At 47.9% G+C, this 24,852-nt stretch overlaps 10 protein-coding genes across 10 annotated transcripts; 8 read left to right on the top strand and 2 right to left on the bottom strand.

The window, feature by feature from the left end:
• Positions 1 to 1,368: 1,368 nt before the first annotated feature.
• N7496_004047 (uncharacterized protein) lies at positions 1,369 to 3,209 on the top strand (the record flags this gene model as incomplete). Its single annotated transcript, XM_056696978.1, has 5 exons — positions 1,369 to 1,426; positions 1,483 to 1,547; positions 1,604 to 2,713; positions 2,782 to 2,886; positions 2,943 to 3,209. The coding sequence occupies 5 exons, from the start codon at positions 1,369 to 1,371 to the stop codon at positions 3,207 to 3,209; spliced, it is 1,605 nt and encodes a 534-aa protein (XP_056559190.1).
• A 481-nt stretch (positions 3,210 to 3,690) lies between these two features.
• N7496_004046 (class I SAM-dependent methyltransferase) lies at positions 3,691 to 4,629 on the top strand (the record flags this gene model as incomplete). Its single annotated transcript, XM_056696977.1, has 1 exon — positions 3,691 to 4,629. One exon carries the CDS (start codon positions 3,691 to 3,693, stop codon positions 4,627 to 4,629), a length of 939 nt encoding a protein of 312 aa, XP_056559189.1.
• A 631-nt stretch (positions 4,630 to 5,260) lies between these two features.
• Positions 5,261 to 5,485, top strand: N7496_004045 (uncharacterized protein; the record flags this gene model as incomplete). The annotated part of the gene is made up of 1 exon (XM_056696976.1): positions 5,261 to 5,485. One exon carries the CDS (start codon positions 5,261 to 5,263, stop codon positions 5,483 to 5,485), a length of 225 nt encoding a protein of 74 aa, XP_056559188.1.
• Positions 5,486 to 7,978: 2,493 nt separating this feature from the next.
• N7496_004044 (alpha/beta hydrolase) lies at positions 7,979 to 9,051 on the top strand (the record flags this gene model as incomplete). Its single annotated transcript, XM_056696975.1, has 2 exons — positions 7,979 to 8,162; positions 8,228 to 9,051. 2 exons carry the CDS (start codon positions 7,979 to 7,981, stop codon positions 9,049 to 9,051), a joined length of 1,008 nt encoding a protein of 335 aa, XP_056559187.1.
• Positions 9,052 to 9,583: 532 nt separating this feature from the next.
• N7496_004043 (alpha/beta hydrolase) lies at positions 9,584 to 10,510 on the top strand (the record flags this gene model as incomplete). Its single annotated transcript, XM_056696974.1, has 1 exon — positions 9,584 to 10,510. One exon carries the CDS (start codon positions 9,584 to 9,586, stop codon positions 10,508 to 10,510), a length of 927 nt encoding a protein of 308 aa, XP_056559186.1.
• A 3,069-nt stretch (positions 10,511 to 13,579) lies between these two features.
• On the top strand, positions 13,580 to 15,547 carry N7496_004042 (putative amino acid transporter; the record flags this gene model as incomplete). Its single annotated transcript, XM_056696973.1, has 4 exons — positions 13,580 to 13,739; positions 13,800 to 14,106; positions 14,167 to 15,002; positions 15,057 to 15,547. The coding sequence occupies 4 exons, from the start codon at positions 13,580 to 13,582 to the stop codon at positions 15,545 to 15,547; spliced, it is 1,794 nt and encodes a 597-aa protein (XP_056559185.1).
• Positions 15,548 to 17,256: 1,709 nt separating this feature from the next.
• On the bottom strand, positions 17,257 to 18,680 carry N7496_004041 (putative integral membrane protein; the record flags this gene model as incomplete). The annotated part of the gene is made up of 5 exons (XM_056696972.1): positions 17,257 to 17,711; positions 17,771 to 17,835; positions 17,896 to 18,293; positions 18,369 to 18,473; positions 18,528 to 18,680. The coding sequence occupies 5 exons, from the start codon at positions 18,678 to 18,680 to the stop codon at positions 17,257 to 17,259; spliced, it is 1,176 nt and encodes a 391-aa protein (XP_056559184.1).
• A 1,224-nt stretch (positions 18,681 to 19,904) lies between these two features.
• N7496_004040 (C2H2-type zinc finger protein) lies at positions 19,905 to 22,719 on the bottom strand (the record flags this gene model as incomplete). The annotated part of the gene is made up of 8 exons (XM_056696971.1): positions 19,905 to 20,859; positions 20,917 to 21,038; positions 21,097 to 21,120; positions 21,204 to 21,293; positions 21,351 to 21,395; positions 21,513 to 21,551; positions 21,616 to 22,330; positions 22,385 to 22,719. 8 exons carry the CDS (start codon positions 22,717 to 22,719, stop codon positions 19,905 to 19,907), a joined length of 2,325 nt encoding a protein of 774 aa, XP_056559183.1.
• A 697-nt stretch (positions 22,720 to 23,416) lies between these two features.
• N7496_004039 (uncharacterized protein) lies at positions 23,417 to 23,731 on the top strand (the record flags this gene model as incomplete). The annotated part of the gene is made up of 2 exons (XM_056696970.1): positions 23,417 to 23,586; positions 23,626 to 23,731. The coding sequence occupies 2 exons, from the start codon at positions 23,417 to 23,419 to the stop codon at positions 23,729 to 23,731; spliced, it is 276 nt and encodes a 91-aa protein (XP_056559182.1).
• Positions 23,732 to 23,832: 101 nt separating this feature from the next.
• N7496_004038 (geranylgeranyl pyrophosphate synthetase) lies at positions 23,833 to 24,705 on the top strand (the record flags this gene model as incomplete). Its single annotated transcript, XM_056696969.1, has 1 exon — positions 23,833 to 24,705. One exon carries the CDS (start codon positions 23,833 to 23,835, stop codon positions 24,703 to 24,705), a length of 873 nt encoding a protein of 290 aa, XP_056559181.1.
• Positions 24,706 to 24,852: the final 147 nt, after the last annotated feature.

Raw genomic sequence — 24,852 nt, 5'->3', positions numbered from 1 at the left:
CTCCAGCACTTCTCCTGAGTCCGTACGCTGCGGTGGCTCGGGTGTTTCTTCGCAGTATTGCCAACAAGACGCGCTGTAACGACGCAGACCTCTCTAAATGTGCATCCGCCTTACAGGATCTCCGAAGGGCAGAGATTACCAAATCAGATTACGCATGCAGCATTCTCTCTTTAGGGACTAGTCTGTTAACCTTTCATCGCCTGATATCTGGGGTATCGGCTAGCACAATTTGCCGACACACTTTAACTTTGATTCGACCATTTTATTACGCGGGGAAGCTCCAGGGGTTGGATCTTCGGGAGTTGGTGTGCCTAATCTTTCTCGATACAACTCAATCGCTCTTCCGGGCTCGCGTTCCTGTGATCCAACTCCAAGAGCAAGATCCTTCCGTGGTGAACCAGCATGCAGGGTTTTGCGGATCACTTCTTCCGATTCTTTATCGAGTTTGCGTTTTGGCGTCTGAAGTCAGAGCAGGCGATGAAAAAGACATATCTCACTCTGTGATTTTCGATACTCTCTCGGAGGAGCTCAAAAACTGGTCACCTTTTATCCCAGAGTCTGTCTTAGAGCGATTTTCTCCAGATGAAATGTTGCTTCTCGTTTCTCAAGCCACTCTCCACCAAACAGCTGCTCTTCTAATACTTCACCGGCTGAGATACCCATTTGGAATGCAAGACAGACAGGCAGAAACGTTATCTTCCTCGCTCGTGCAATGTATGACCCATTGCTTGGACGTGGCCGGGAAATATCCACCTAACATCACGTTGGTGCTATTGGTTGCCGGCTCGGAGGTGCACGAAGAAGCGAAAAGACAAGAGATACGATCCTTCGTCCTGAAAATTCACGGGGCCAACTTTTACCCCTTTATCGACAATTTACTCCTTTCCCTATCTCGCGTGTGGAAAGCCAGGGATCAAGGCACGGCACGATATCTATTTTCTCTTTTTGAGAACGATCCAGACTTGAGTATTCCACTCTAAAGCCGAGATAGACGACAACTTTGATTTGCTGATTTTCTACCATTGGTCCAAAATCAGATAAGAGTGGCGCCCAGGATTCTACCCCGTGGGCGTAATTATGGCCGTATTAGAGTGTATTATAAGCTCCACTATGGGGCAGAATTACGAATTCTCCGTGCATCCACAAACAACCATTGGTTATAACAGTAAAATTGGTCATGAAAGGCTTCGTATCAATAATCTTGGCTTTAAATATTACCCCGCAAAGTCTATCGATGAGATATGGAATAGCTTCGGAAATCCAGTGATAGCCTCCTCGTCAAAGCTCATAAAAGGGCTCGAAATCCAGTCCCCAAATCCCGCTATGTGACAATTTTGAGCTTCAATTTACTCAATTAATCACTACACTATGGCTGTCCATACACCCGATAATGGATTTCCCCCAGGGACAGTTTTGCTCGAAGACCGTGAGTCACCATTCGCTTGTTCATAGTATTCTAATTTAATACTAACCACCATGAAGGGAACAACTCGCAATCTGAGTTGATTCTTAGTCCAACTCCCACCGATGACCCCGATGACCCTTTGGTAAGCCTTGTCGACGCATCTTTGATTTTAGAGCTGCATCCTGACCTGTCGAAAAGAACTGGTCCAAGCTTCGGAAAGCAGTAAACTTTGGTCTCACCTGCACATACGTGCTCTTCACGTTTGTTCTCATTGATATCAACAGTCTCGCATATCGTGGATACATCAAGGAGCTAGGCCTGACCTACGCAACTTTCAATCGATCGAGCGGCTGCAACTTTGCCGGTCTCGCGATTGGGTGTCTCCTATTGATTCCCTGCGTTCATAAGTATGGACGACGTCCGTTATATCTTCTTAGTGCTACCCTCCAGCTCGTATGCGCAATTTGGTGGGCAAACTTTCACCACGCCGGGGAGTTAATTACTATTAGTTTTCTGGCAGGTATAGCAGGCTCAGTCAGTGAGGCAATCGTGATGATCACCGTTGTCGATTTGTTCTTCATTCATCAGCACGCTCGTATGAACGGAATTTTCATCTTCATGCAAAGTCTTGGCGCCACTGGGGGTCCTGTCGTTGCAGGATACATCGTCGTCTCCCTGGGCTGGAGATGGATGTGGAAAATTGTGGCAATTCTGGTCGGAGTCAATCTTCTCTTCGTACTTTGCTTCTTTGAAGAGTCCAAGTACACCCCTACACTCGTCGGGCACTCAGCCACTTCCAAGCCCTCTCAATTCGTCGAGGACAAGGAAAAGTCCGACACAACTGCAGAGGCACAGCCTGTTTCATCCCGCGTGACTGTTGATGTCCAGCGAAGCCGCAAATCTATTCGCCAACGCCTCGCTTTTGTGACGAAGACAGATATACCCATTCTACAGCACTTTTATCAGCCCCTGATTGTTCTTTTCTCGTTTCCTGCAGTCGCCTTCGCTGCTCTTACTTATGGATCGATTCTATCATGGTTCTCTGCCAACGTGTCGGCTGGGTCCTACTTTTTGATCGCTGAACCATACAATTTCAACGCTGCTCAGATTGGCTTATTCCACCTGGGAGGGTTCGCAGGCACACTTCTAGCCACCCTGACAGCGCCACCGTTGAATGATTGGCTAATTGTCAGGCTGGCAAAACGGAACGAGGGTATCTTCGAGCCAGAGATGCGGCTGTGGATGATGTTTCCCGCCGCTGCTATCAACTCCGCTGGGTTGATGTTAGGTGGTATTGGTCTTGCGAAGGTAGGTTCATCCACGCAACCGTCAATGTTCATAAAAGCTCATGGAATTGACCGGCTGATCTTGTGTAGGGTTTACATTGGGCCGTGCTGGCTGTCGGAAATGGTACCTTTGGTTTTGGTTTCATCGTCACCGCGGACGTTGCTCTTACCTACCTAACCGATAGTTATCCTGACGTATGTTTGAAACAACTTCTACTGATTTTACCGAGGACTAACTTTACCCTTTACAGATCCTCGGTGATGCACTTATAGCCGTGGTATTCGTCCGCAATGGCTTAGCCATGGTCATCCGATTTTCGTTCACGGACTGGATCTATGGCATGGGTATTCAAAACACTTTCATTCTCATTGGAGTGATTGCCCTTGTTACTGCGATATTACCGGCACTGTTGATGATTTATGGGAAACGGGCTAGAGTCAATACAACCCAGAAATATCGGACTTTTTCATCCTGTCAACTGGAGGTGGCGAGAGCTGTTGACGTGACCACACCTTGATACGATTGGTTCTACGGAAGCGGAATACGAGGCTCCTAGCGGGTCCGTCCGCTGGTGGATGGTGAAGGGCGGGGCGCCTGGAAATGCGTTGGGGAAAGGGTGGGATCTTGTGGTAGCAGATGATCGTTTTTCTGACCCATTTGACATGCATGAGGCAATCCGCTATGCCAAGCATGTCTAAAAAAAGGCTTGACTTGAATTGAATTTGAACTTTCCCTGAATTCCGATCGTATTGTTGACCCAAAACGCACCCATTTTCCGAGCTTGACAGTCTCCAACCGCAGGCTAAACTAACCTCTCGGGATTTCTGAATCTCGATTCCGCCGACACTAAGAAAAGGCGCCCGCTATACCTCCATAGGAAACACCGGGGTTCGGGCTTATTTTAGGCAACACCAACTTATTTATGAGCCCAACACTTCCCTTCCTCAATCTTGTAAAATCTCCAAGTTGGGAGGTTTTCTAGATATAGCTTGTTGACCATGTCTCAACCACCAATTACTACAACGGAAAAGACCTTCAGTTCTTATAACCAAGAACAAGGAAACGCTTACGCTGCCGCCCGTCCAGACTACCACCCTGGTCTGTACCAATTCATTCTTGATCAACACACGGCTACAAGTGGCCAGCTTGACACCCTCCTAGATGTTGGTTCTGGTCCAGGAAATGTAGCTCGCTCGCTCGGTGCTCATTTTGCTCATGCTGTTGGATTGGACCCCTCCGAGGGGATGGTCAGCACTGCTCGCTCCTTGGGGGGCACTACGTCTACGGCCGAGCCAATCCGCTTTGAAATGTCCACGGCTGAAGACCTGGGAACAAACCTCTCTCCACCCATCCAGGATGCGAGTGTTGATCTCATCACTGCTGGTAATGCAGCACATTGGTTCGACATGCCTCATTTCTGGTCGACCGCTGCCCGTGTACTCAAGCCCGGCGGCAGCGTCATTCTGTGGACTAGTGGCCAGACTCGTATCCACCCCTCAGTCCCCAATGCAGCGGCTATCCAAGCAGAGATGGATCGTATCGAGGAGGAATATCTAGTGCCATACTTTGTTCCAGGGAATTGGCTCGTTCGCAACAGATATAGTGAACTGCCGCTTCCTTGGACCTTGGACACTCCCATCACGGAATTTGACGAAACCACGTCCAGCCGGAAGGATTGGGATGTCGAGACCGATTTCTTCGCTATCAATCCGGAAGTAAACCTGGACCTATTTGAAAAGATCACTGCGACTGGGAGCCCGGTGACTCGATGGCGCCAGGCTCATCCGGAGAGCATTGGTACCGAGCGGGATGTTCTTAAGATTTATCGGAGGGCGATTGAGCGCCTGTTACATGAGGCCGGCGTGGAGGAAGGGAAAGAGATGATCAAAGGCGCTACGTATGGGTTGGTTCTCGTTGTAAAGAAGAAGAAGATTTGATTTGCCCCAGATACTTCTCGCTTTTCCAATTTCACTTTATTTTCCAGTCTCAAATGGCTAGTAGCTGGGCGACTTTGACTATTTGTAGTCTGGCGAAGCTTGCTGCTGCCTTTATACGCAACCATTGCCCCTAAAACTGCGTGAATAAACCAGCTTAGCCTTCAATCCTTATTGACCATTCTCCATTCTCCATTCAAACAAAATATTTTATCTGTGCTAATCTGAGAGGCCGCTTACCATTGGCTGTATGGATATTGTGCTACTGTCTTGGCGGCCAAATAGGGGCAGTTGATTGGCCTGCTCGGGTTTTTGACGTCATATATACTTTTTTTAGATGTAAAAACCATTCGCATGGGAAAAGAAGAAGACGTATTTTTTCCGGCGATTATTTCAAACAAAGATTGGGGATTACAATAAATTGTCAGACTAAACCACGAACCTGGCTATTTTGTCCTCAAGAAATAGCGCATATCTTCGTCGTTGGAGGAAGAAGGCTTGAAACCATCAGGAAAACAAAGACTCGAGTTTTGGAATCTCGCAGGTACCTATACAAATACGAGGGTAAGCTCCTTCGCTTAACCTAGATGCCCCTCTGCTGATATCATTAATTCAAGACAAGTATCGAACTATAATGGGTTCCCAGGAAGGCCTCTATTCAGCCTACGTCTTCTATATTATCCTGGGCTGCGTCGTTGCCGTTTTCATCGGATACTCCCTCGATTACATTGCCACAAACGGATTTCGAGATTATGAAACAACGCAAGACATGTCAATGGAGCAAAAGCAATACATGAGAGAGGTGCGAGATCGGAACACGATGAGACTGTTGGAGCAAGTGAACCGAGGAGGCCGATGATGTGGAGAATAAGCTACAGGCAATCTCGATCCGAATATATTCGATATTCTTATGGGTTGTTCCACTTGCATTGTTGTCTAGTATGAGAGGTTATGGCAACCCCGGCGAGTCTATATGACCATTCCATAGAGACTTTGTAGATGATCTTAAGCATCTGTGCAAGATTGAGCACATCTTTATCATGTTCGTTTACTGATATAGAAGTGCATTGCAAGTTCCAATACTGGGTAGCTAGGCCATTTGAAACCCCTCATAGATCTAGTTGTCATTTCTAGCACTGACGTGGCATGCTCGACACTCCCAGAATTACCAACCTCAAGACACTATCACTCACTCAAAGACAGTCCAAAAATCGAGATTCTGCCGGGTTGAAAATCGTCGACTAAGAGTTTTAGGGAACTGTCCAATGGGAATGGGTAGGCCTCGTATCCAATGGTAGTTGTCACTTCCCTTGATATGCGATCTGGGAGGGATCCGAGGGGAGGACGGCTTCAGCTGACTAGGCATTGTACAAGCCTCGAAGGGTAGAGTGGGAGGTACCTTTCGGCTTGGGGATGGGGTTGTTGTCGAAGACGTCGATGATTTGCTTGGTGGTATTGAAACCCATCACTGCAGCAAGATGTTCCCACGAGCCATCAATCTCTTTGATCTCCTCGTGGGTGTAGGCGATGAGAGGGTGGAACGGGGTATTTTTGTTGTCTTCCAACTATCGTCCGCCCAAGTTAATGGATATGATCCCGCACTCGACCCCGAACTCGACACCTCTTACCCTATACCACCTTCTTTTGTGGATGTACCGCTGCCCATCGACCCACTCCTCTCTTCTCACCCGACTGCACATAATAATTACACGAAAATCCTCCCTCCCCACCGGCTTTAGAAATGATACTTCTTATGCAGAGAACCGTTTTGCTATATGGGAAGCCACCTTCAGTACTTTTACAGGAGAGCAACTGTTACTTTGTTTTGTCCAGTCAGCTCGGTTACCGCTAGGGCCTTCGCCTCTGACGACCTTTTCTAATTTCTTGCAACAATTACCTACGTTGCCACGCTCCAGGGTCGAATTGGTTATTAATGGCCCATCGGGATTTCTTACCAATGCTACCAACCTCGCTGCATTTTTTTCGACCTTTGACTTTGTAGACTGGAGTCTCTTAGTCTTTGACTCGGAGACTGCCAATTTTACTCTGATCAATGTGCCAGATCTACTGCATAGTATTTCGGGGGCGCCATCAGTCAACCAGGCCACGGCTACCTTCTTACGTCAATTAAATCAAGCGAACTCGTCACGAGAAGCTATCGCGGCAGTTCGGCTAACCTTGGGGCCAACCTTTCGGAATCGAATTATAACCCCAGGAGCAGATGCTGCATCTTTATCCCGGGAGGGTTATCGACAGCACCACTTCCAACATGATTTTGTCATTCTGGAATGCCCACTTTGCCCCCGACAGTTTCCCACCGAGGCATTATTCAATGCCCATCTCTACCACCATAGCGACGCCGCAGAGCCTCCTACACCTATCCCCCGAAATATTCTAATTTTACCCTATGCCAATCGTCCTTCTACGGATAATTCTTACCCTCCCTCGTGCTCACGCCTACTTTCATACGACACACCATTCTTCAGGGTCTGGAAATGCGATTCCTGTCCGCACGTTTCGGAGAGTTGGAGTGCGCTCGATCGCCATCATCGGAGGTACCATCATCAAGGCCTTAAGCACTCACAGCACTCTATAATAATCGATCTGGATTGTTTAACAGCAGTCACCTGGTTCTGCCTATGTAGACCCTCCAGCTAGCTTCTTCAACAATCAATCCATCATCGATTGTTCCAAGCCTACCGTATCAACAATTCTTGCCATAATTTCGAGAAACCCATATATAGTATACGGCGGACGATAGAGGGGACTTCCCCAAAACCCTTAGTTAGCGATTTTTCTAGAGGCAACCGATTAAAATAGACTTAAGTCAATCAACTAATAAGATTACTTAAGCTGAAAATTAAATATAATCTATAATCTCAAGACTAATCTCAAGACCTAGAATCTTATAGCTAATCTCCTAAATCACCCACGTTAGTACATATAAGACTAGTAAATAGGGCTATAGATAACGCTTTAGTAACGAGCGTTGCGATTTATGATATAAGCTATATAGTTAGGCGTATGTACCCACCTAGGTAAGAGGATTTTAGGATATTCGGGTAGAGCGTATAGGACGGTAGAAGAAGCGGTAAAGGCAATGAGTAGGATTTAGGAGTTTGGGGGAAGTCCCCTCTATCGTCCGCCATAATAGTAGCTTTTTCTTTGTTTCAAACCGCCAAACGAAAGTGCCATCAAACCATTCTCGGCTCCACATCCCGGCATTAACTTCACCCGGGGTGTCGTGACATACCAAGTGTCTTCCTCCGGACGAACCCCTCCCTTTTGCACCTTGCATACATTCTCTTCTGTCTTGTCATAAAAGGATAACGTCATACTAGTACCGATAGACATGCAGGCTACCCTACCTCAAGGCCAAACCTTGGTCTATTCCACAATTGACGGCCATGAAATCAAGTTCGACTACTACCTACCCCGCAGCGCTAGCGGAACACTGCCAGCTGTGATCTACTATCATGGAGGTGGAATGACTGCAGGCTGGCGTGGTGGTTTCAATTTCCCGACTTGGCTGCATGGTATGTAGGCTGCAACCGTCTCCTTAATCTTGCAATCGATCAGATAAGATTGACCATTAGTGCAGATCACTGCCAAGAGAAAGGCTACATCTTCATCAGTGCGGATTATCGTCTGTGCTATCCCACAAACGCCTTGCACCAGATTGATGATGCAAAGGCTCTATTCAAATTCCTAGCTTCGGAGGACTTCCAGTGTGCCCTACCCGAATCCATTACAATCGACACGGATCGGATAGCGGTCACTGGCTTCTCGGCGGGCGCTTTCTCGGCTCGTGCAGCATGCATCTACGCCGATCCCAGGCCAGCTGTTCTGATGACGGCTTATGGATCTGCTGGGGACTGGCTGCTAGATCACTGGACGGTCGGCCGACCACCTACAACCATCGCCAAGCTTGTGGATCTCGAGCAGGTTCCAAAGCTACTCGCCGACAAGACTGTTGTGAGTGAGGACTTGCCAACTGAGGGGGGCATGATGTCCTCCCGCTTCGCATTGACAGTGCGCTGGGAGCTGGATGGGACATTCCTTGATAATTGTCTTGGAAAACCAGGGTTGGGTGCGGAGCTCAATAAACTGCGCTACGAGGAGCGGGCCGCAGCGATTCCCGAGGACGTAAAGCCAGCTTTACTTCAACTCTTTGTGTCTGAAAGCCATCCCCCGACGATCCTTGTGCATGGCACAGCAGACGAAGTTGTTCCTGACCAGGAGAGCGTGCATCACCATGAACAACTGAAGAAGCTTGGTGTTAAGACAGAATTGATTCTCGTGGAAGGTGCTGGGCATGGTCTTGTGGACCTGAAGAGTGGATTTCCTCCAAAGCCAGCGGAAGGTAAAGACGAAGCTTATAAAAGGGCTGCTGAATTCATCGATGAGGTTTTTTTGTCGCTGTGAAAGGGTGAGCCGGGCAGGTAGTCACGTACATAATCTCAATCACCAGCATATCATCATGATACATCATCTCCCGAAAGTGGTCTAACTACCTACGGTCTTCGAATGTTTTTCCTAACTCCTTAATTAATTAACTAGGCACTGTGAGCTTCTGCTTAGTACCTCTATCCGTCCGTTGTACTTACACTGCACCGACTCTTCGTAGTTTACGGTTTGTTCGCCGTGATTCCACACCTGGCATTCCATAATGACGCACCTACCTCGATTGGTAATACTCCCGTTCTGATTTAAAAGCATAAAGCCCTTATTTTCGTCTTTTGGATCGAGTTGACTTTATCGCCGAGTGATCTATTCTCAGCCCCGATAATCACTGTCGCTCCCGAAGTTTTTCGGGGAAACCGGCGGGTCGGCTACATCATCAACTTTAATTCACAACCAGCATAAAAGGGCCGCTCCCTTTGACCCAAATCGATAATTTTTTTCTAAAGGAAATTAAGAATCCATCAATACTTATTGTGGTCCATTATCTCACGCAATGTCTGCCCCAGCGAAAGTCACCTTCCCATCCTTCATGCTGCAGATCAGCGGCGAGCTTTATGCTCCTCTTGCTGGCGCCCCCGACCGCAAGGGCGCTGCTGTCGTGATCAGCCATCCCATGACCGGTGTCAAAGAGCAAACCTCTGCAGACCACGCTCGACTGCTTTCTAAAGCTGGGTTCTATGCCCTTACATTCGACGCAGGGTATCAGGGTGAAAGCACCGGACAGCCCCGTGGGCTAGAAGACCCCCACCAGCGAGCTGAAGATAATAAGGCTGCTGTGACCTACTTAACCACGTTGGAGGGCAAAGTTGACCCCAGCCGGATTGGTGTCCTTGGCATTTGCGCCTCGGGTGGCTATACCTCCTATGCTGCGCAGTCCGACAGCCGTATCAAGGCACTTGCCACTGTCAGTGCCGCTTGCGTTGGCCGTATGACCCGCAATGCTGGCCTGCATAAGGAGAACAACAAAGAAGTTCCTCAGGCCATCACCGGAGCGCTTCAGGCAGCTGGCCAGTGGCGTACAAGCGTGGCTAAGGGCTCCCATGTGGAACTTCCGCCCATGTTCAGCAGTGATATCTCCCAAATTCCGGAGGACGCCGACTCTTTCTTCAAGGATGCCGCCTCATACTACGGCACCCAGCGCGGAAATCACCCACGTTCAGACCAGAAAGTGCCACCGGCCAGCTATGATCTCATGGCCAGCTATGACTCGTTCAACTTCCAGCATCTGATCTCTCCACGGCCGTTGTTGATGGTTGCCGGATCTGAGGCCCAGACCCTTCACTACAGTGAAGACGCTGTTGCTGCAGCCCGTGAACCCAAAGAATTGTTCATCGTTGAAGGAAAGAACCACTTTGACCTTTATGATGACCTCACAGTGTCTGGCCCGAAGCTTGTGGAATTTTTCGGAAAGAATTTGTAAAAGGCGACGTTGATATTTGAGTGAGCACTAGGAGAATATAAAGGGTATTTGCCTTTTTTCCTTTTTCGTGACTATGTATTGGAAATAGTACAGTGCTAATAGACCTTTTCAAATACTGATCGCGGCCTCCACTGGTGGTCTCCTTAGAGACTTGCGTGATTCAAAGAAGAGCATAAACTAGGTGTCTAGCTGCTATGGATCAGTCATATAGTTAGAAGACATGACATTATATCAGAATCATGGTAATATGAGGAATTATCAGGATATTGGAATGATGATATGTATGCTAGTGGGGTTTAGCATAAGGGTTCAGGAACAATCAAAGAGTGTGGGTATTTCACCCATCTCAGAAGCTACTATATTGTTAGAGGATCATACTTATAGCACTACAAAAAACTTTCATAAAACTACGCTAACCCTAATTTACGTACCTTACGAGTACAAAGTAGTATAACACACGAGAGGCATCGACTTAGGTATACTTATATCGTGGAGCTCTTTAAGTTTAAAACCCCTAACCTAACTTTTAGATCATCCTATTAATTGTATGTTAAGGGGTAAGTCGAGAAATACTACTAAGCTGCTTTAGAAAGACGATTTAAAAGACGATTTGAAAGATATTTAGAAATATGGGAAGTTAAAGCCAATTGGTTAGGTATTTCTTCCCATCTCTTATTTCAACTTTTTAAACTACTACTATGTATACATAAGGACAGATATCGGATAGACTCTATTTTTTTTGTAAACTATATCCCTAATTAGGCTTAGCATTATAGTGTCAAGAAATCTTCCTGTAGTGCCATGAATATGATCCTTGTTAGATGGCCAAAATGATGGGTACGACTTAGTTGACAATCATTCCAACAGGTATAGGGTAGGGTTCTTGATTTTGAAATTTGCGATCGGTATGAATCAATATGAGATACAAAATGCGAGAGCCGACTCTATCTAAATCGACTCTATATTATGGACTATATGTCTCTAGTCCATGCAATGTAAGCCTGACACGAACTAGAAGCGAGACAGTTCGGTGGTCGGATAATATAAAGCACATTAGATAATATCAGCTGGCTCAATTATGGAACGCAAGCCAACAAACAAAATAGCCGGCAACAGCCGGTCCAATCGGTGCGCAAATGCTTGATTATACGAGTGGCTCTTGTTTGGTCAGAACCATGGAGGAACGATAACCAAAGATTCTAGAATATACGAACGTTACGAATGGAGGAGCCATCCCCGAGACACATGTTTCAATCTCGTTTGGCGATGTGTTCTGTTGATTGATTGGCTGAGTATCTGCAAGGGGGAAGAGATTAGCGGTGACCAGAAGAAATTCGAAGCCCGACCGCAGCAATGACTACTGTTCTATTCGCATTTAGAAGGCAACTAGATAGCGGAATACGGCCAGGGAGGGGGGGGGCTATCAGCTGGAGACTAATTAGCTGGTTTAATTGGTAGTATAGCCAGGCTCAATATCGGCACAGGTAGTGATTGGCTCCTGAAGGTTGGATCCACCTGAGACTTCATTTGGCAGCCTCATACTTGAGCAAATGCTTGAGCGTCGCATGCATCGCATGCATCGGGTATGTTTGACTTCTCGCCTAGTAGGTATGTTGTGGATGAACGAATATGTTCTTGCCATGTTTCTCAGAAGCTGCCATGTTATTTTCAGTTCATGCAGCGATCGGGCCAAGTACTGCGATAACTGGCTTGGCGAGCCACAACTTGCCAAGATTGATCCTCTTGCAAAAAGGCCGGGTCATAGGCAGGCCAAGACAGATGTGCGGAGTTCCAAATTGCTTGTTTCCGCCACAATGATCAGCTTCTGCATATGTAATAGGTGTATATTAGTCATGTCCATCAAATCAACTGATATCTAGCTGTAGACGATGAGATTATTCTTAAGACTACCGAGACTCGAGGAGTATTTCCGATGATGTTTCCAATCACGTAAGGATCATGCAATATGACAATCAGCCATCAGTTTGGGGGCCGATGAAACCTCACGCTCGTATCGCGAAGAAAGTCATAAGGACACGGGATCTTAGTAGCAAATTAACGAGCCATGCCTGCCTCCTCTCAACAGGTATAAGCACTAAAGGAAATTGATTGCATTAGTTTTATCCGCCCACATACTCCGTAGCCACAGCCTGACCACCTGACTGATGGTTCCAAGATGATAGTATCCGAGCTCTAAGGAGAAGAGACCCTTGCACGCCTTTCAAAGGCAAGAAATCGCGAGTCCGTCGGGGATCCACTTGCTTCGACCCTCGGGCGATGATAAGCTTTGGTGGAGAGTCCGGGATCCGCTCGGCCTTCTTGATGATGACGGTGATTGGCTACAGTAAGTGTGGCTTGTGGAAGACCAAGTCGAATGCAACATTCTCCGCATCCCTGATGTCAACCACCCCCAGCGAGCTGAAAGCCAATGGCCGCTTGGACATAGATAGCCAAGCCAAAGCTAAAGGCTTGAATAAACTGGCCGTGGTCTCCCGGCCCACTTGCAGGGCAGGGTTTACGGAACTTCGCGAAGAGAACGACCTTCCTAACACGTGGGTTTGGGCTTAATATATGGGTTGGGACCGTGTTTCGCTGGGGAAGGCGGCCAATAACGACTAGTATGGCTTGCAGCGAAGGCAAAGGGATAAAGACTAATGGCGACCTGCCAATTCAGTGCCCGGATTGGATATGGTTCCCCCAATAATCTCAACAGCCAGACCCGACCACTGGCCATTTCCAGCTGCGTCCGGTGGCGCCGGTCATGGACTCCCTCTCGTCTTGGATGGAAGCTTGGTGGTTAGTGGTTTGAAAAGGAAAGGGTAGACCACCCGTCAGTATCCGCTGGGGGCTTTTGACCCACTGGCGCATGCACTCAGTAAGCCATTAATCCAATGATAAGAGGGATGTGACCAGTAAATGATACTATACGGAGTAACTTGCGACCGAATAATTAGCGGACGTTTCCCCAAATCTCGTGCTTCTCCGTCGACATGTTTTTTCCCTTTCCGTCCTCCCATCCTCGATCCGTACCTTCAACAACGTCTTTTCCTGCCCTAGTTAATTGTGATCATGTCCAAGCTCGGTAGCTTGGCCCTCGATGGAGGCGATCCTCGCCTCCATACCAAGGAGCGCGAAAGGATCGACGTCCTTACTGCCAATGAAATGAGCAGCGGGACTCGCCCGCAGCACCGGAATCTGCATGACCCTACTGTCACGTTCGAAGAGTATCGTATGCGAAATCTACAAGCCTATCTCCCCCTTTGGTCTAGCCGCTAATTTACCCTTTCAGACCACTACGCGCAGTTAACTCGTGCTGAGGAAGATAGTTTGGGAGGCCGAGAGACTGGAATCCTGTCCATCGTCTTCCCTTCCAAGAGCGACGGCGGTGTGCAACAGATGACATCCAATGTGAGCAAGGATGCCTCAGCTATAAATTATTCGGACAAGGCAAACCGTATGACCATTACCGACGAGGAATGGACTAATGCCTCGCGTGCCCTCCGTACCGCAACTCGTGGAGCTATCTTCTACCTGATTACCACTGATATTTTGGGTCCTTTCGGTCTACCCTATGCGTTTGCAACTATGGGTTGGGGGTAAGCTTAGTTCTTTCTCTTTCGGGGATTGGAGAACAATGGCTAACATTCGACTACTAGACCTGGAATTGCTTTGTACACTGTTTTCGCCGGTCTGGCTGGATACTCGGGATACCTCCTTTGGGTAACCTTCATCGGTCTCGATTCGTACCAATTCCCTCTGCGTAGCTTTGGGGATATTGGCTTCCGTTTGTACGGTCCATGGCTGCGCCATTTCTTTAACATTCTGCAGAGTATCCAGCTGTTGCTGAATGTCGGTTTGATTGTTATTTCCAATGGCGAGGCCTTATCCCAGGCCGCTAAGTTCAAGCTTTGCTTCATTATCTGCTGCTTGGTCTGGGCCTTGGCTGGCTTCTTCCTCGGTCAAATTCGTACACTGCAGAAGTTCGGCTGGTTGGCCAACCTCGCAGTGTGGCTCAATCTCACGTGCATGTTCGTCACCATGGGGGGTGCCGCTCATTCTCCTCCCAACTACGCTGGTGCTTCTCAATCTGCTGGCGCTACTATCGGTGATGGTTCTTCTGTCGTCCCTGTGAACGGCGTCTATCCCCCTGTAATGACCTCCGGTGGCCTTCCCAGCACTGGAAACTTCGCCGGAACTGTTAGCGGTGCCATGCAGGCTGTCTTTGCCTATGGTGGTTCGATGATTTTCCCCGAGTTCATGGCCGAGATGAAGCGCCCCAAGGATTTCCTGACTGGCATGTGGGCTGCCCAGGCTTTCATCTACATCTGCTACATGTTCTACGGTCTCTTCATCTATGGCTATCAGGGCCAGTATACTGTCAACCCTACCTACCTTGGAATCAGCGAGTACAGCATCCAAACCGCCGGCAACGTCTTCGCTATGGTTACCGGTCTCATTGCCGCTGGCCTGTATGGCAACATCGGTGTTAAAGGTACGTTTTCCCGGATAGCCCTGTTCTATGGGTACAATAGCTAATTGGATCCAGTCATCTACAACAACATCTTCGTTGAGCTCTTCCGCTGCCCTCCTCTCACAAACAAAGCTGGCAAGTTCCTATGGGTTGCTCTCATCCCATGTTACTGGGCGATAGCCTTCGTCCTCGCGGCCGGCATTCCCAACTTCTCGGGCCTTACCTCCGTCGTTGCCGCTTTCTGTATTCTGCACTTCACCTACACTTTCCCTCCCATGCTTGCGACCTACTACTGGATCAAAGAGGCTGCCGTGCAGGACGGAGAAGGATTTGACCCTGCAACTGGCAACACCATTCGCCATGATAGCGGAATGAAACGCCTCATCCGAGGCTTCATGTCTCTGAAGCCGAAGTACAAGATTTTTAGTATCTTCAACATCTTCTACTTCTTTGGCGCGCTCGCTCTTGCAGGGCTCGGTGCTTATTCTGCCATCACTGTCTTGATCGATGCGTATGCAAACAGCACCACAACTTCTTTCGTGTGCCATAGTCCGTTGGATGGTTAGATAAAAAGCCGAGGGATGTTTCAACCAAATATCCTAGATAAATAAGGTTGATGTGACTTGAATTACTCTCTGTCGTGACAGGGAATTGGAGATGGGGGGGGGGGGGGGGCTGCAGTTATATCATTCTACTTCATCCTTCATCAACAATTGTAATGTTAGTCTGGGCTTTGTATATTCGATGGTCCTGGGGAGATCCTGGAGTAATAAATACCACACCAGGTCTTGTTGTATGATATTCCATCTGTAGTATGTATGTCATGAGATATTTGTCACGAAAGCCACCTGCTAATATACTGGAACTCATTCCAAATTCCCATATCCGTTCGCAGAGTTCACCGATCGATCTAAAATTCACCCACAGCTTGTTCCAGATGGTTATGGTTTTATTGAGCAGCCCAAGCGCGACCTATAGTTGTAAGAGATTAGTTGAAAGCGCTAAGCACTATCCTACTGGCTACGTTCACTAAATGAGTATCTAGAGAACCTTCGCTTTTGAGACCCTGCATCTCGAATATGACGGTTCAATGGTAAGGTTGAGTGATTGCAAAGTCTTTCTAATATCAATTTGACTTGCGCATCAATCTTTTATGCCTCGGCGGGGTCTGTTATAAGGGTAATGTGATGACGGAAACCCTGCTGGCGGATTAGCTCTCAACTGCAACCATAGCCCTTTTAATTTTCTAAGATCTTGTACTTTGTTCAACCTAGTACTCAGAAACAATAGCCAAATTCATGGCCCTGGCTTTATTATCCACTGCTACAAATATTCTCGGAAGAGGAACGAGTGGCAAATTCGTGCAGGTTGAGGAGGATGGATTACAACAGCATTGCTATTAAACACAATGCCTGGCTTTCAACTACCACGCCATTCTTCCACCCTTTAAAGCTTTAACTGCATTATTTCACGTATAAGTCCTTATATCATTCCTCATGGTTACGCGTGTTGCTATCCACTTAATTTTTCTGAGGACGACCGCGTCCTTCCAGTGCATAGCATGTGGGACATATAGTGCTAAGTATGATCCACCCTACAATTGCCGACTCGGCAACAAGCCAATGCCCAAAATTATCAGAATGAGTCCCCACTAACACCCTGGCTCGCGGCTCGCCAAGCCAGGTTCCATTTTAAATGAATTTTTTTAAAGGTACAGAGATGAGGCTCTGGTCTACTCTCACGTCAAAGGCCAAGAAGCTCGACTGTACGTCAGAAGCTTGCCATATTTAAACATACATGTCTGCAGGCGGCAATTGGTTTCCAGAATCAGATAAGGGTGAAAAGGAGAAAATTAACGATTATAGCTTGGAGCTATGACCAGCTAAAATTCGAATCCCTGAACCAAACTATTCGAGTTACGGGAGGCTCCGAGACGATCTTTCCTGTTTTAGCACAGATTCTGCGAGGCTGCGACACCGCTTCTTCCTTTCTCTTGAACGACCGGACCCAGGAATAAATAAAATTAGCATTGGCACATACCATGATACCGTAGCACAGTAGCATGATATCCAGAGAAATTTCATAGCGGGAATGCCCTTTTTCTAGAACGGTTGCAACGGAATCAGATGATATGATGATTTGGAACTTCCTAAATGATAGCTAGCATATTGCTGCTGAATTGAAACTGCCAGTCAGTGGGTAGAAATTATTTTGTATTAAGATAAGATACTTTTGGGGCATGAATCTCGTTGCAAAGTATTATGTTTAGAATAGACTATACATGTTCCCTCGCCATGCGATGAGAGCCCTCCGTATCATAGCCATGTGTAGTTTGTGTGACTTCGAAGGTTTGATGGATGCCAATATCCATCTTCCTTGAAGCTGGGATTGGGGGTTCAGTAGTGAGCCTTTCTTCACTGCTGCTGGGGCTGGTCGAGCCTCCCCATGTCAACTCTGTATCTCCCTGGCTTTCAATGTTCGTCACCATGACAGCCAACTTGTCCGGTCGCAATCCCTTTTGCCTAGATCCATCCATTGATCCAAGTGGCATCGGTCGCGAGTTACTGTTTGCGCCTAAGCGCCCAGAGTTGGGAAACCCAGAAGGATATCTTGAGTCGTTTCGAGAGCCAAGCCATTGTCGGAGCAAGGGACGGAGCGTGGCGAGACTACCGGCGGTAATACCCAGTCCAGCCTCGATGTTGGACCAGATAGCGATTTGGTAAGTTGCATCTGAAGGAAATTAGTATGAACGACAACCTTGGTATGCTGAAGAAAGGCAGGTGACATACAGAGGAAATCTTCATCGGCAAATGTTTTCACAAAGGGGAAACGGATGATGACAGCCGAAGAGGCACTAATTTTGGTTAACTCAGGATTCCAGCAACTTTTCCAACTTTGGACAGAGTATACTTACACGCAAGCCATGCTCAGAATGCCGATGACGGCCAACTTCGCCTCTCGCTTCATGTGCAACTTGGAGACGAGGAAAATCGGCAAGATTCCAACGGTGAAATCGCAAAGCGCGGCAAATGCACTGTATATGTATGTCATGATAATGATGATGTTGATACTGATGCAGGAACCTTCAATCGAGGGATCCATGGCGGTTCGAGTCCAGAAGTACGACAGCGGCTTGCACTGTAAGAGCATGAGGAAGAAGAACACAAGTCCAGCAATGACCGTGAGGATCATGACTATATAGAGGGTCCAAATGTGTGATCGTTTGACGGTAATTCGCATAAGGAAAACGCTGATGGAGATTTTGCATCCGATGGAGGCAAAGCAATAAGCAGTTTCGCAGAGCCACCAGTACTATCATCGTGGGTGTTAGGTGAGTATTGGATTGCAATAACCCTCAGGCAAGTCTCAGGCATCAGTCTTGCTTACCTTCATCGCTGTCACCCGTTGGTGCGCTTCAAGGTGTTCGAATTTCCGGCCAGTGCCGTACAAAGTGCCGCCAATCATGCAAGCAGAAAACATGATGTAGAATAACTATCCATATGAGTTTTCCCATGTCCACAACAGGAGTTACAGAGATAGACTTACACATGCGAACACCATTGCGCCATCATCGACACCAAACCCTTTCACGATCCATCCTCTTACATAGCACCGCAGCATGACCGCTATGGTTGCTATTGGCATGAAAACGGCCGCAACCGTTTGGACCGCCAGGGCCCTCTGATCCTCGTCCGTCATCCTGTCAGCGATAGTACGTTCTGGACGACAGGATGCAGGAAGGTTTGAGGTCTGTGGAACGTGGTTTGTGGGGAAGAGAACGGTTTAATAAATTGAGCTGCAGACCATTATTCCTGATTACTACTGATTAGCGCGGACGGGACACTAAAAATGCCAACCGCAGATTGAGATTTTCAATGCTTCAGGGGCGGCATCTAGCGCGACACGCGAGTGGTCTAGTCCAGAGGGTGGCGAATCACTAGAAGTGATCTACAGAAGATTGTTGTGTGGAAGCTAACCAAAGCGAGGCTCTGACGAGGACAATCATAATCTTAGAGGGTCGCTTTACACCGGTGGAGAGATCTCTTGACGTGCTGTGACAAGCGTATTCCGTCGTGGAGGCCGTAAAGCCCGAAAAGCCGGGTGTCGCGCACAAGGAAATGGGTCTTTTCAATGCCGAGGTGGTCATTTTTTCTTGTGGAAGACAGGAGCATTTACCTAGTGGGCGCCGTCTAACTTGGCGCGGTTTGAAGAGCGATGACGATCCACTAGACACGGCAAAGTCTCCCGAATTTGGCACAACCCCCGCTTTGCCAGTTCCGGTGGCTTGTTTGTTGGCGTTTTTCTCACAGGGGTTTGAGACCCGAGTGTCTGGAATCCATCAGGGACTTGCGAGGTGGAGCAGAAGAAATGAGACATGGGATTGATATGTAATGCATTGTTCAATCTTGGAAAGTGTATGAGACAAACGGCGTGGTACAGTAACAGTAGTTATCCGTGGATATGGGACTTAGTTATCGTCTTCCATCACTATAAGGTATCATCCATATGTTTTACTCTGGGATCGCGTGGTGATCTATGACGACCCAAGCGCAGATTTCTAGGCCTTCCACGTTTACTACTCTGAAACACAAAGCGTCCTGTTGTTCCCGCGCACATCCTGAGGGGATGGTTTTTTTTCCAACCTTGCTACGAATAGCCCTAGCCCTGATCAAGTCTAGCGTCGGGGTATGGAAACATCAACCGAGCGTGACGTTGGTCTCTAGAAATCCAGACTTCGGACCGTTGGGCTACCACTCAGGGGAAAAATTTTCCTCTGCAATAGAGGACAAAGCACAAGTACTCCGAATTTTGGAGACACTACTAAATCATGTGGGACAGGGGGCTTGTATTTAACCTTCCAACTTTTTTCAAGTACGAGTCAAATTGTCAATAGTTACCTTGTCAAGGGAACTAGTTCACTAGTTAACTCTGCGTCTCCTTTAGCAGAAAACTTAACTGCTCCGCAAATTTCCTTGACAACCCCCAATGGCCAATCCGGTGAAGGAGGTCAACCAGCCCACAGAGCGTGCTCGACTCGGACGTCTTTGGTCTCGACATTCGATAGCCATTAGCTTCGAATAAGAGAGCCTGACTATTGACCTTTAACCGAGAAAGTTCCGGAAACTCAACGTTGACAGCGGGCGATGTTCCCGAGGAGCTTTGATCGACATCCAGCCCGTATTCGGAGTACGCATACCACACCGTGGCCGCCCGATACAGCGCCCTAGGGACGTGGATCGCCGGTTCCTTTCCTAACGGGGAATTTTGAAGCTTTCGGAGAATCATCGCCCCGTGTAAAGCACAACGACGCGCATTTGGGGAAGAAGCCCATTGGTGAGCATAATCACGATAAAGTAAAGACTCCTCGTATCCTTCCCTTCCAATCGCTAGTTCTAAGCGATCAAAATCCACCAAAAGCGAAATAAAGGCTGAGTGCCATAGCACATCCAAGCAGAACGGATCGTTGGCGGTGGCATCTTCTTTTGTGTAAAGGTGCTGATCGAAGAACTGAATCAATTGATATTCGAATTGTGTGGACACGGTCTGGTCTCGGGTAGCGTGGGATGTTCTCGTCTCTGCAATACGAGCATTGATACCTTCCAACGTAATGTACCGTTGAAATCCATCTGGTTGTCCATTAGTGCCGAGCGGCAAAGTGCCGGATCCAGCCACAAGGGCATTAGAGTTATCTTGATTTAGTCCTGAGTCGCCCCGTTGACGGCCCAGAATAATTGTCTTCCATTGCGTGGAATTCGAAGCGACCCACAGCTCGTGGCCTGCGGTCAGAGGCAGCAACGACTCTTCGTGCTGCAGAAGAGGGTGCGTCAAGACCAATTCCGATATCTCTGTGTCCAGAATGTGAAGACCTGCTGCCAGACTGCGGGCAAACCCTCGGTGTCAGTAAATCACTTCATGCTGATCAAGAGCCACGTACCGAACTTGTTCTTCGGACTGAGCCCAGGTCCTCCATGATTCTTCTGGGTTGTGGGTCTGGAGATGCGCCTCCAAATAATCTGTCGCCCGCCGGGCTTTGAACATCTTGTATATTCTAGCCCACTATCCAATAACATTAGGTTCACCAGTACGTAAAATCTCAACGGCCACCCGGACTCACGGTAGCAACAGTGCCATGGAATGTCTGCAAAATCAATAGATTTCTCGGCTTCTGTCTGGCGGGTTATTTCTGGATCAAGCTTAATTAGGCTTCAACGGAAAACCTACCCCTGAAAGCATCGCAAATATTTGTCCAATCAACGAAGCCTGTGTCATTGCAATTGCCTCGCCCTTCCCGCTCAAGAGATATTTCTCCCACTTCCAACGGTTAGTGACTCCAATCAACATCAAGAGCGAAGCAAAATTTTGACGTACCGAGGCTAGGATAGCTTTGTTGAGTCTTTCAAAAATAATAGACCCCTGAGTCACAGCGTAGTTGGAGCCTACAAAAAGACTCCCTATTGAGCATATAGACAACAATAATAGAGAACTCTTTGCTGAAGGTCGAAATGTAGGTGCATGTACAATCGGAAATACTGGATTGAATCGTGTGAAGAACAGCTGGATACACAGATTCTACAAAGTTGTCAGGTCTGGCTAAGCAAGGCTAATGGATAAAAGCGGATGATTATATACTCACCAGGAAATCGGTAGACGGCAATGGCTCGGTTGGAACACGTTGTTGAAGCCTCTGCGACAGTGTTTGCCGGTATTGCTCATCTAATTCCACTTGTTCTTGAGTACCCTCGGGCGTGATGTAGCCAGACTTGTGTGTCCCAACATAGGTGAACCACAGTAGCCGGACTTGATCTTCCTTGCGTTCTGGATGGGATTCTTCCACTATCTGTATTGTTATATCGGTACCATCCTCATTTGCTGTGTATTCGGGTGAGAAGAAACCCAGCGTGCTTGCCATCACCGAAGAATTCAATGCATTTAGGTCGAAATGCTCGTCAGCAAGCCAGGTTGGAGCTTGAGTATATTGACTAAAATTTAGAGCTTCCTCCATTGTTGAATCGAAGATGCTATCGAGTGGTGTGAATAAGGGACCCTGAGAGTTGACTTGCCCACGGGCATTCCGTGGAGGTTGCACGATTGTTTCGAGCCATCCTGGTAGCCGAGCTTGGGGGTGGGCAGCAGTAGCATTCTGGCTAGGCGACAGTGAGCTCGGTGTTGCTTGGTGTGCTGGAAATGATGAGACTTGATCCAAGTCATTTTCTGAGGAGAGCGGTTGTGCGGCTTCAAGGATTTGATCAGAGTTCCCATAGGACTCTAGAGCTGGAGCTCCTAGGTCAAGAATCGGATTATCCTTGCCTTCGTTGGAATGTACTCTGCTATGCCGCAGAAGCGAGTCACTAAGGCCCCATCAGTTATATACTCTCAGTGGACAACCCTGTTGAAATACTGACTGGCGACTAAAAGTCTTGCCACATGTCACACAGCCAAATGGCTTCTCCTTTGTATGCGACCGGATATGGCGAGATAGATGTTCTTCCTTAGAAAACGACAACGAGCACCACGGACAAATTCGCTGTCGCTTAATCCGACTCCGTGTCTTTGGCATCATGATCCGACTGATACAAGCTACTTCTAGTGCGAGTGGGAGGTGTAGGGAGAACCCTTTGAGGGACCGGACGTCTGCGGGACCTGTTGGCAGCCCCGCATTATGTACCCCAGGTCCCGCATTTTTCTCAAACTCAAAAATGTCCCAGCCGAACGTGAGTGAGAAATTGAGGAATGACATTGGAGATAAGTTAGAATTGCACATAAAAGATTTTAGAGCTTACTTTTAAAACCCTCTAGTTGACCAATGTGACTCTCTGGTACCTACAAATAATGGGATTGACGAACGAAATATATAACATAGCGTCGCGTTGTCTGGGAAAAAAGAATAATTCTTAGGTTAAAGGATCATCATTCTTTGTCTACAACGTGATTTTAGAAGGGGATAAGGAATCACAACTACTTTTGCTAGGTGGAACTTCGCTTATCTAGCTCAACTAGTTCCTCGTCCACTAGCTCAGCCTTTCCATCAATGACTACATATTTCTTGATCACTCCACGAGCACTTATCTCTACCAAAAGAGTTTTGGGGAGAAACCCCCTCTATACCACTCTGTAACAGTCCTATGAATAGTTCTTCAGGTCTTCAGGCTTCGAGGCATATCATGGCATACGCCGTAAACGGCAACATTCCGGCCCCAAGGTGCTCGGAGGCTGATGTTTTAAAGTTCTTGTTTGTGAGCTGGTGGGTGTTCGAGATTTTCTGTCAAGTGGCTCCATGAGCAGCACCAGGATGTGCAGACGTTTGCTTCTTTGTTTCTTCCGTTGCCATGGAAAGTTCCTTCTTGTTCTTTTTAGAAAGGCTCCGCCCCTCTCTGAGTCTCTTTTTCTGTCCACCGCTTCATCTCCTATTCTCAGCCACGCCTACACTTTCAACCATGGAGAACACCAAGTCCCACTCCCAGGATTCTGTGGAGATACACCGCTTGGACCTAGAGCCCGATCCCCCCGAGAATATAGCCATCACTGATGTGAAGCACTTGGCCTCTTACAACTGGATCGAGGCACTCACACCCACCATTGCTGTTCCAGGATGTCCCCCTCAGTGGTGAGCCCCAGAAGGATCCCGACAGCTACAGCAAGATAGCGGTCTTGGTTACATTGCCCAGAATGCCGCTCGTCTTCCAGATAGTCCTATGGAACCGCTGTTCCGCTCACTTTGCATTGAGCAGCCTTCGTTTGACTTGAATTGATTAACGTTGTAACTGACCGAAACAACATTCGGAAGCTTCTGCCATTCATCAACCCATTTTCGGGTGACAAATCTCTCGGGCCGTTTACTATTCAGGTAGAAATGGCTTCTCATACTGCGATTTTTTGCCGTGAGGAACCGGCCGCATACGAAGTCATTGGACTAGGAAAGTTCCGTGGCTATGGTCATGAGTTCGAGAAGGCATACACCACCTGCCAGATCAAAGGTAGCACCGGCCACTTCCGTGTCATTTCCTATCAACTGGGTAGCCTACACTTCCTCGTGCGTCATGAGACAGATGGCTTTGTTGGTGAAATACCGACACCAGAAGACAGTCTCCCAAATGTGCTGAATTCGTTGACCATCTCGCCGAAAACAGCGTCCACAGGAAAAGCTTCGCCCATTTCTAAATTGACCATCCAGAGAGAGGGGCAGGTAGTGCTACGAGAAGCAACCTTGGAGATCAAAACTCGGTCGATGTACAAAGTCCTGGATCCGCGAGAGGTTGCTCCCCAGCTCTGGATCTCTCAAACCCCGAATATCGTTCGTGCTTATCATGAACGTGGAAGATTCTCCACGCCAGAGGTGGAAGATTTCACCTCCCGATTGAGACACTGGGAAAAAACCCACCAAGATGATATCGTTCTTTTTATCGCGCTGATTAATCGAATCATTCAAGTAACCAAGAACTTTGGTGGGAGTACAACGGTCCAGTACGATCGCGTGGAAGACACCTTGGTGATCAAGAAGACCGAAAGAAGGAAGATGCTTCCCGATGATCTGTACGCGCTGTGGGCAAAAAAGAAGTTTCCACACAGGAGGTGTCACAGAAAGATCCAGATTCCCCTGAAAGGGGTTCTGTTGACATTGGCGAGGGGCTGCCCAGGAAGAGAGGAAGACAAAGCCGACCGAGCTCCAACACGAAACCAATCCTGTCACTCCTGTGGCCAGCAGCAAGTAAAAGTCATACTCTAAGTGATTTTGGGGGGTTCGGATCATGATCCAACCAATGCGAGGTCTCTCGGAAATTCGAGGCGGTTTGTTAGACTGGGCTTGTTAGACTGGGTACGTTAGAACGGTAGAAGAATACACTGCGCCCCTTGACATTGGTTTCTGCCTTCT

This window comes from Penicillium cataractarum (assembly GCF_028827025.1).
Source record: "Penicillium cataractarum strain IBT 29864 chromosome Unknown utg000002l, whole genome shotgun sequence".
NCBI lineage: Eukaryota > Fungi > Ascomycota > Eurotiomycetes > Eurotiales > Aspergillaceae > Penicillium > Penicillium cataractarum.
This window is presented reverse-complemented; position numbering and strand designations above follow the sequence as displayed.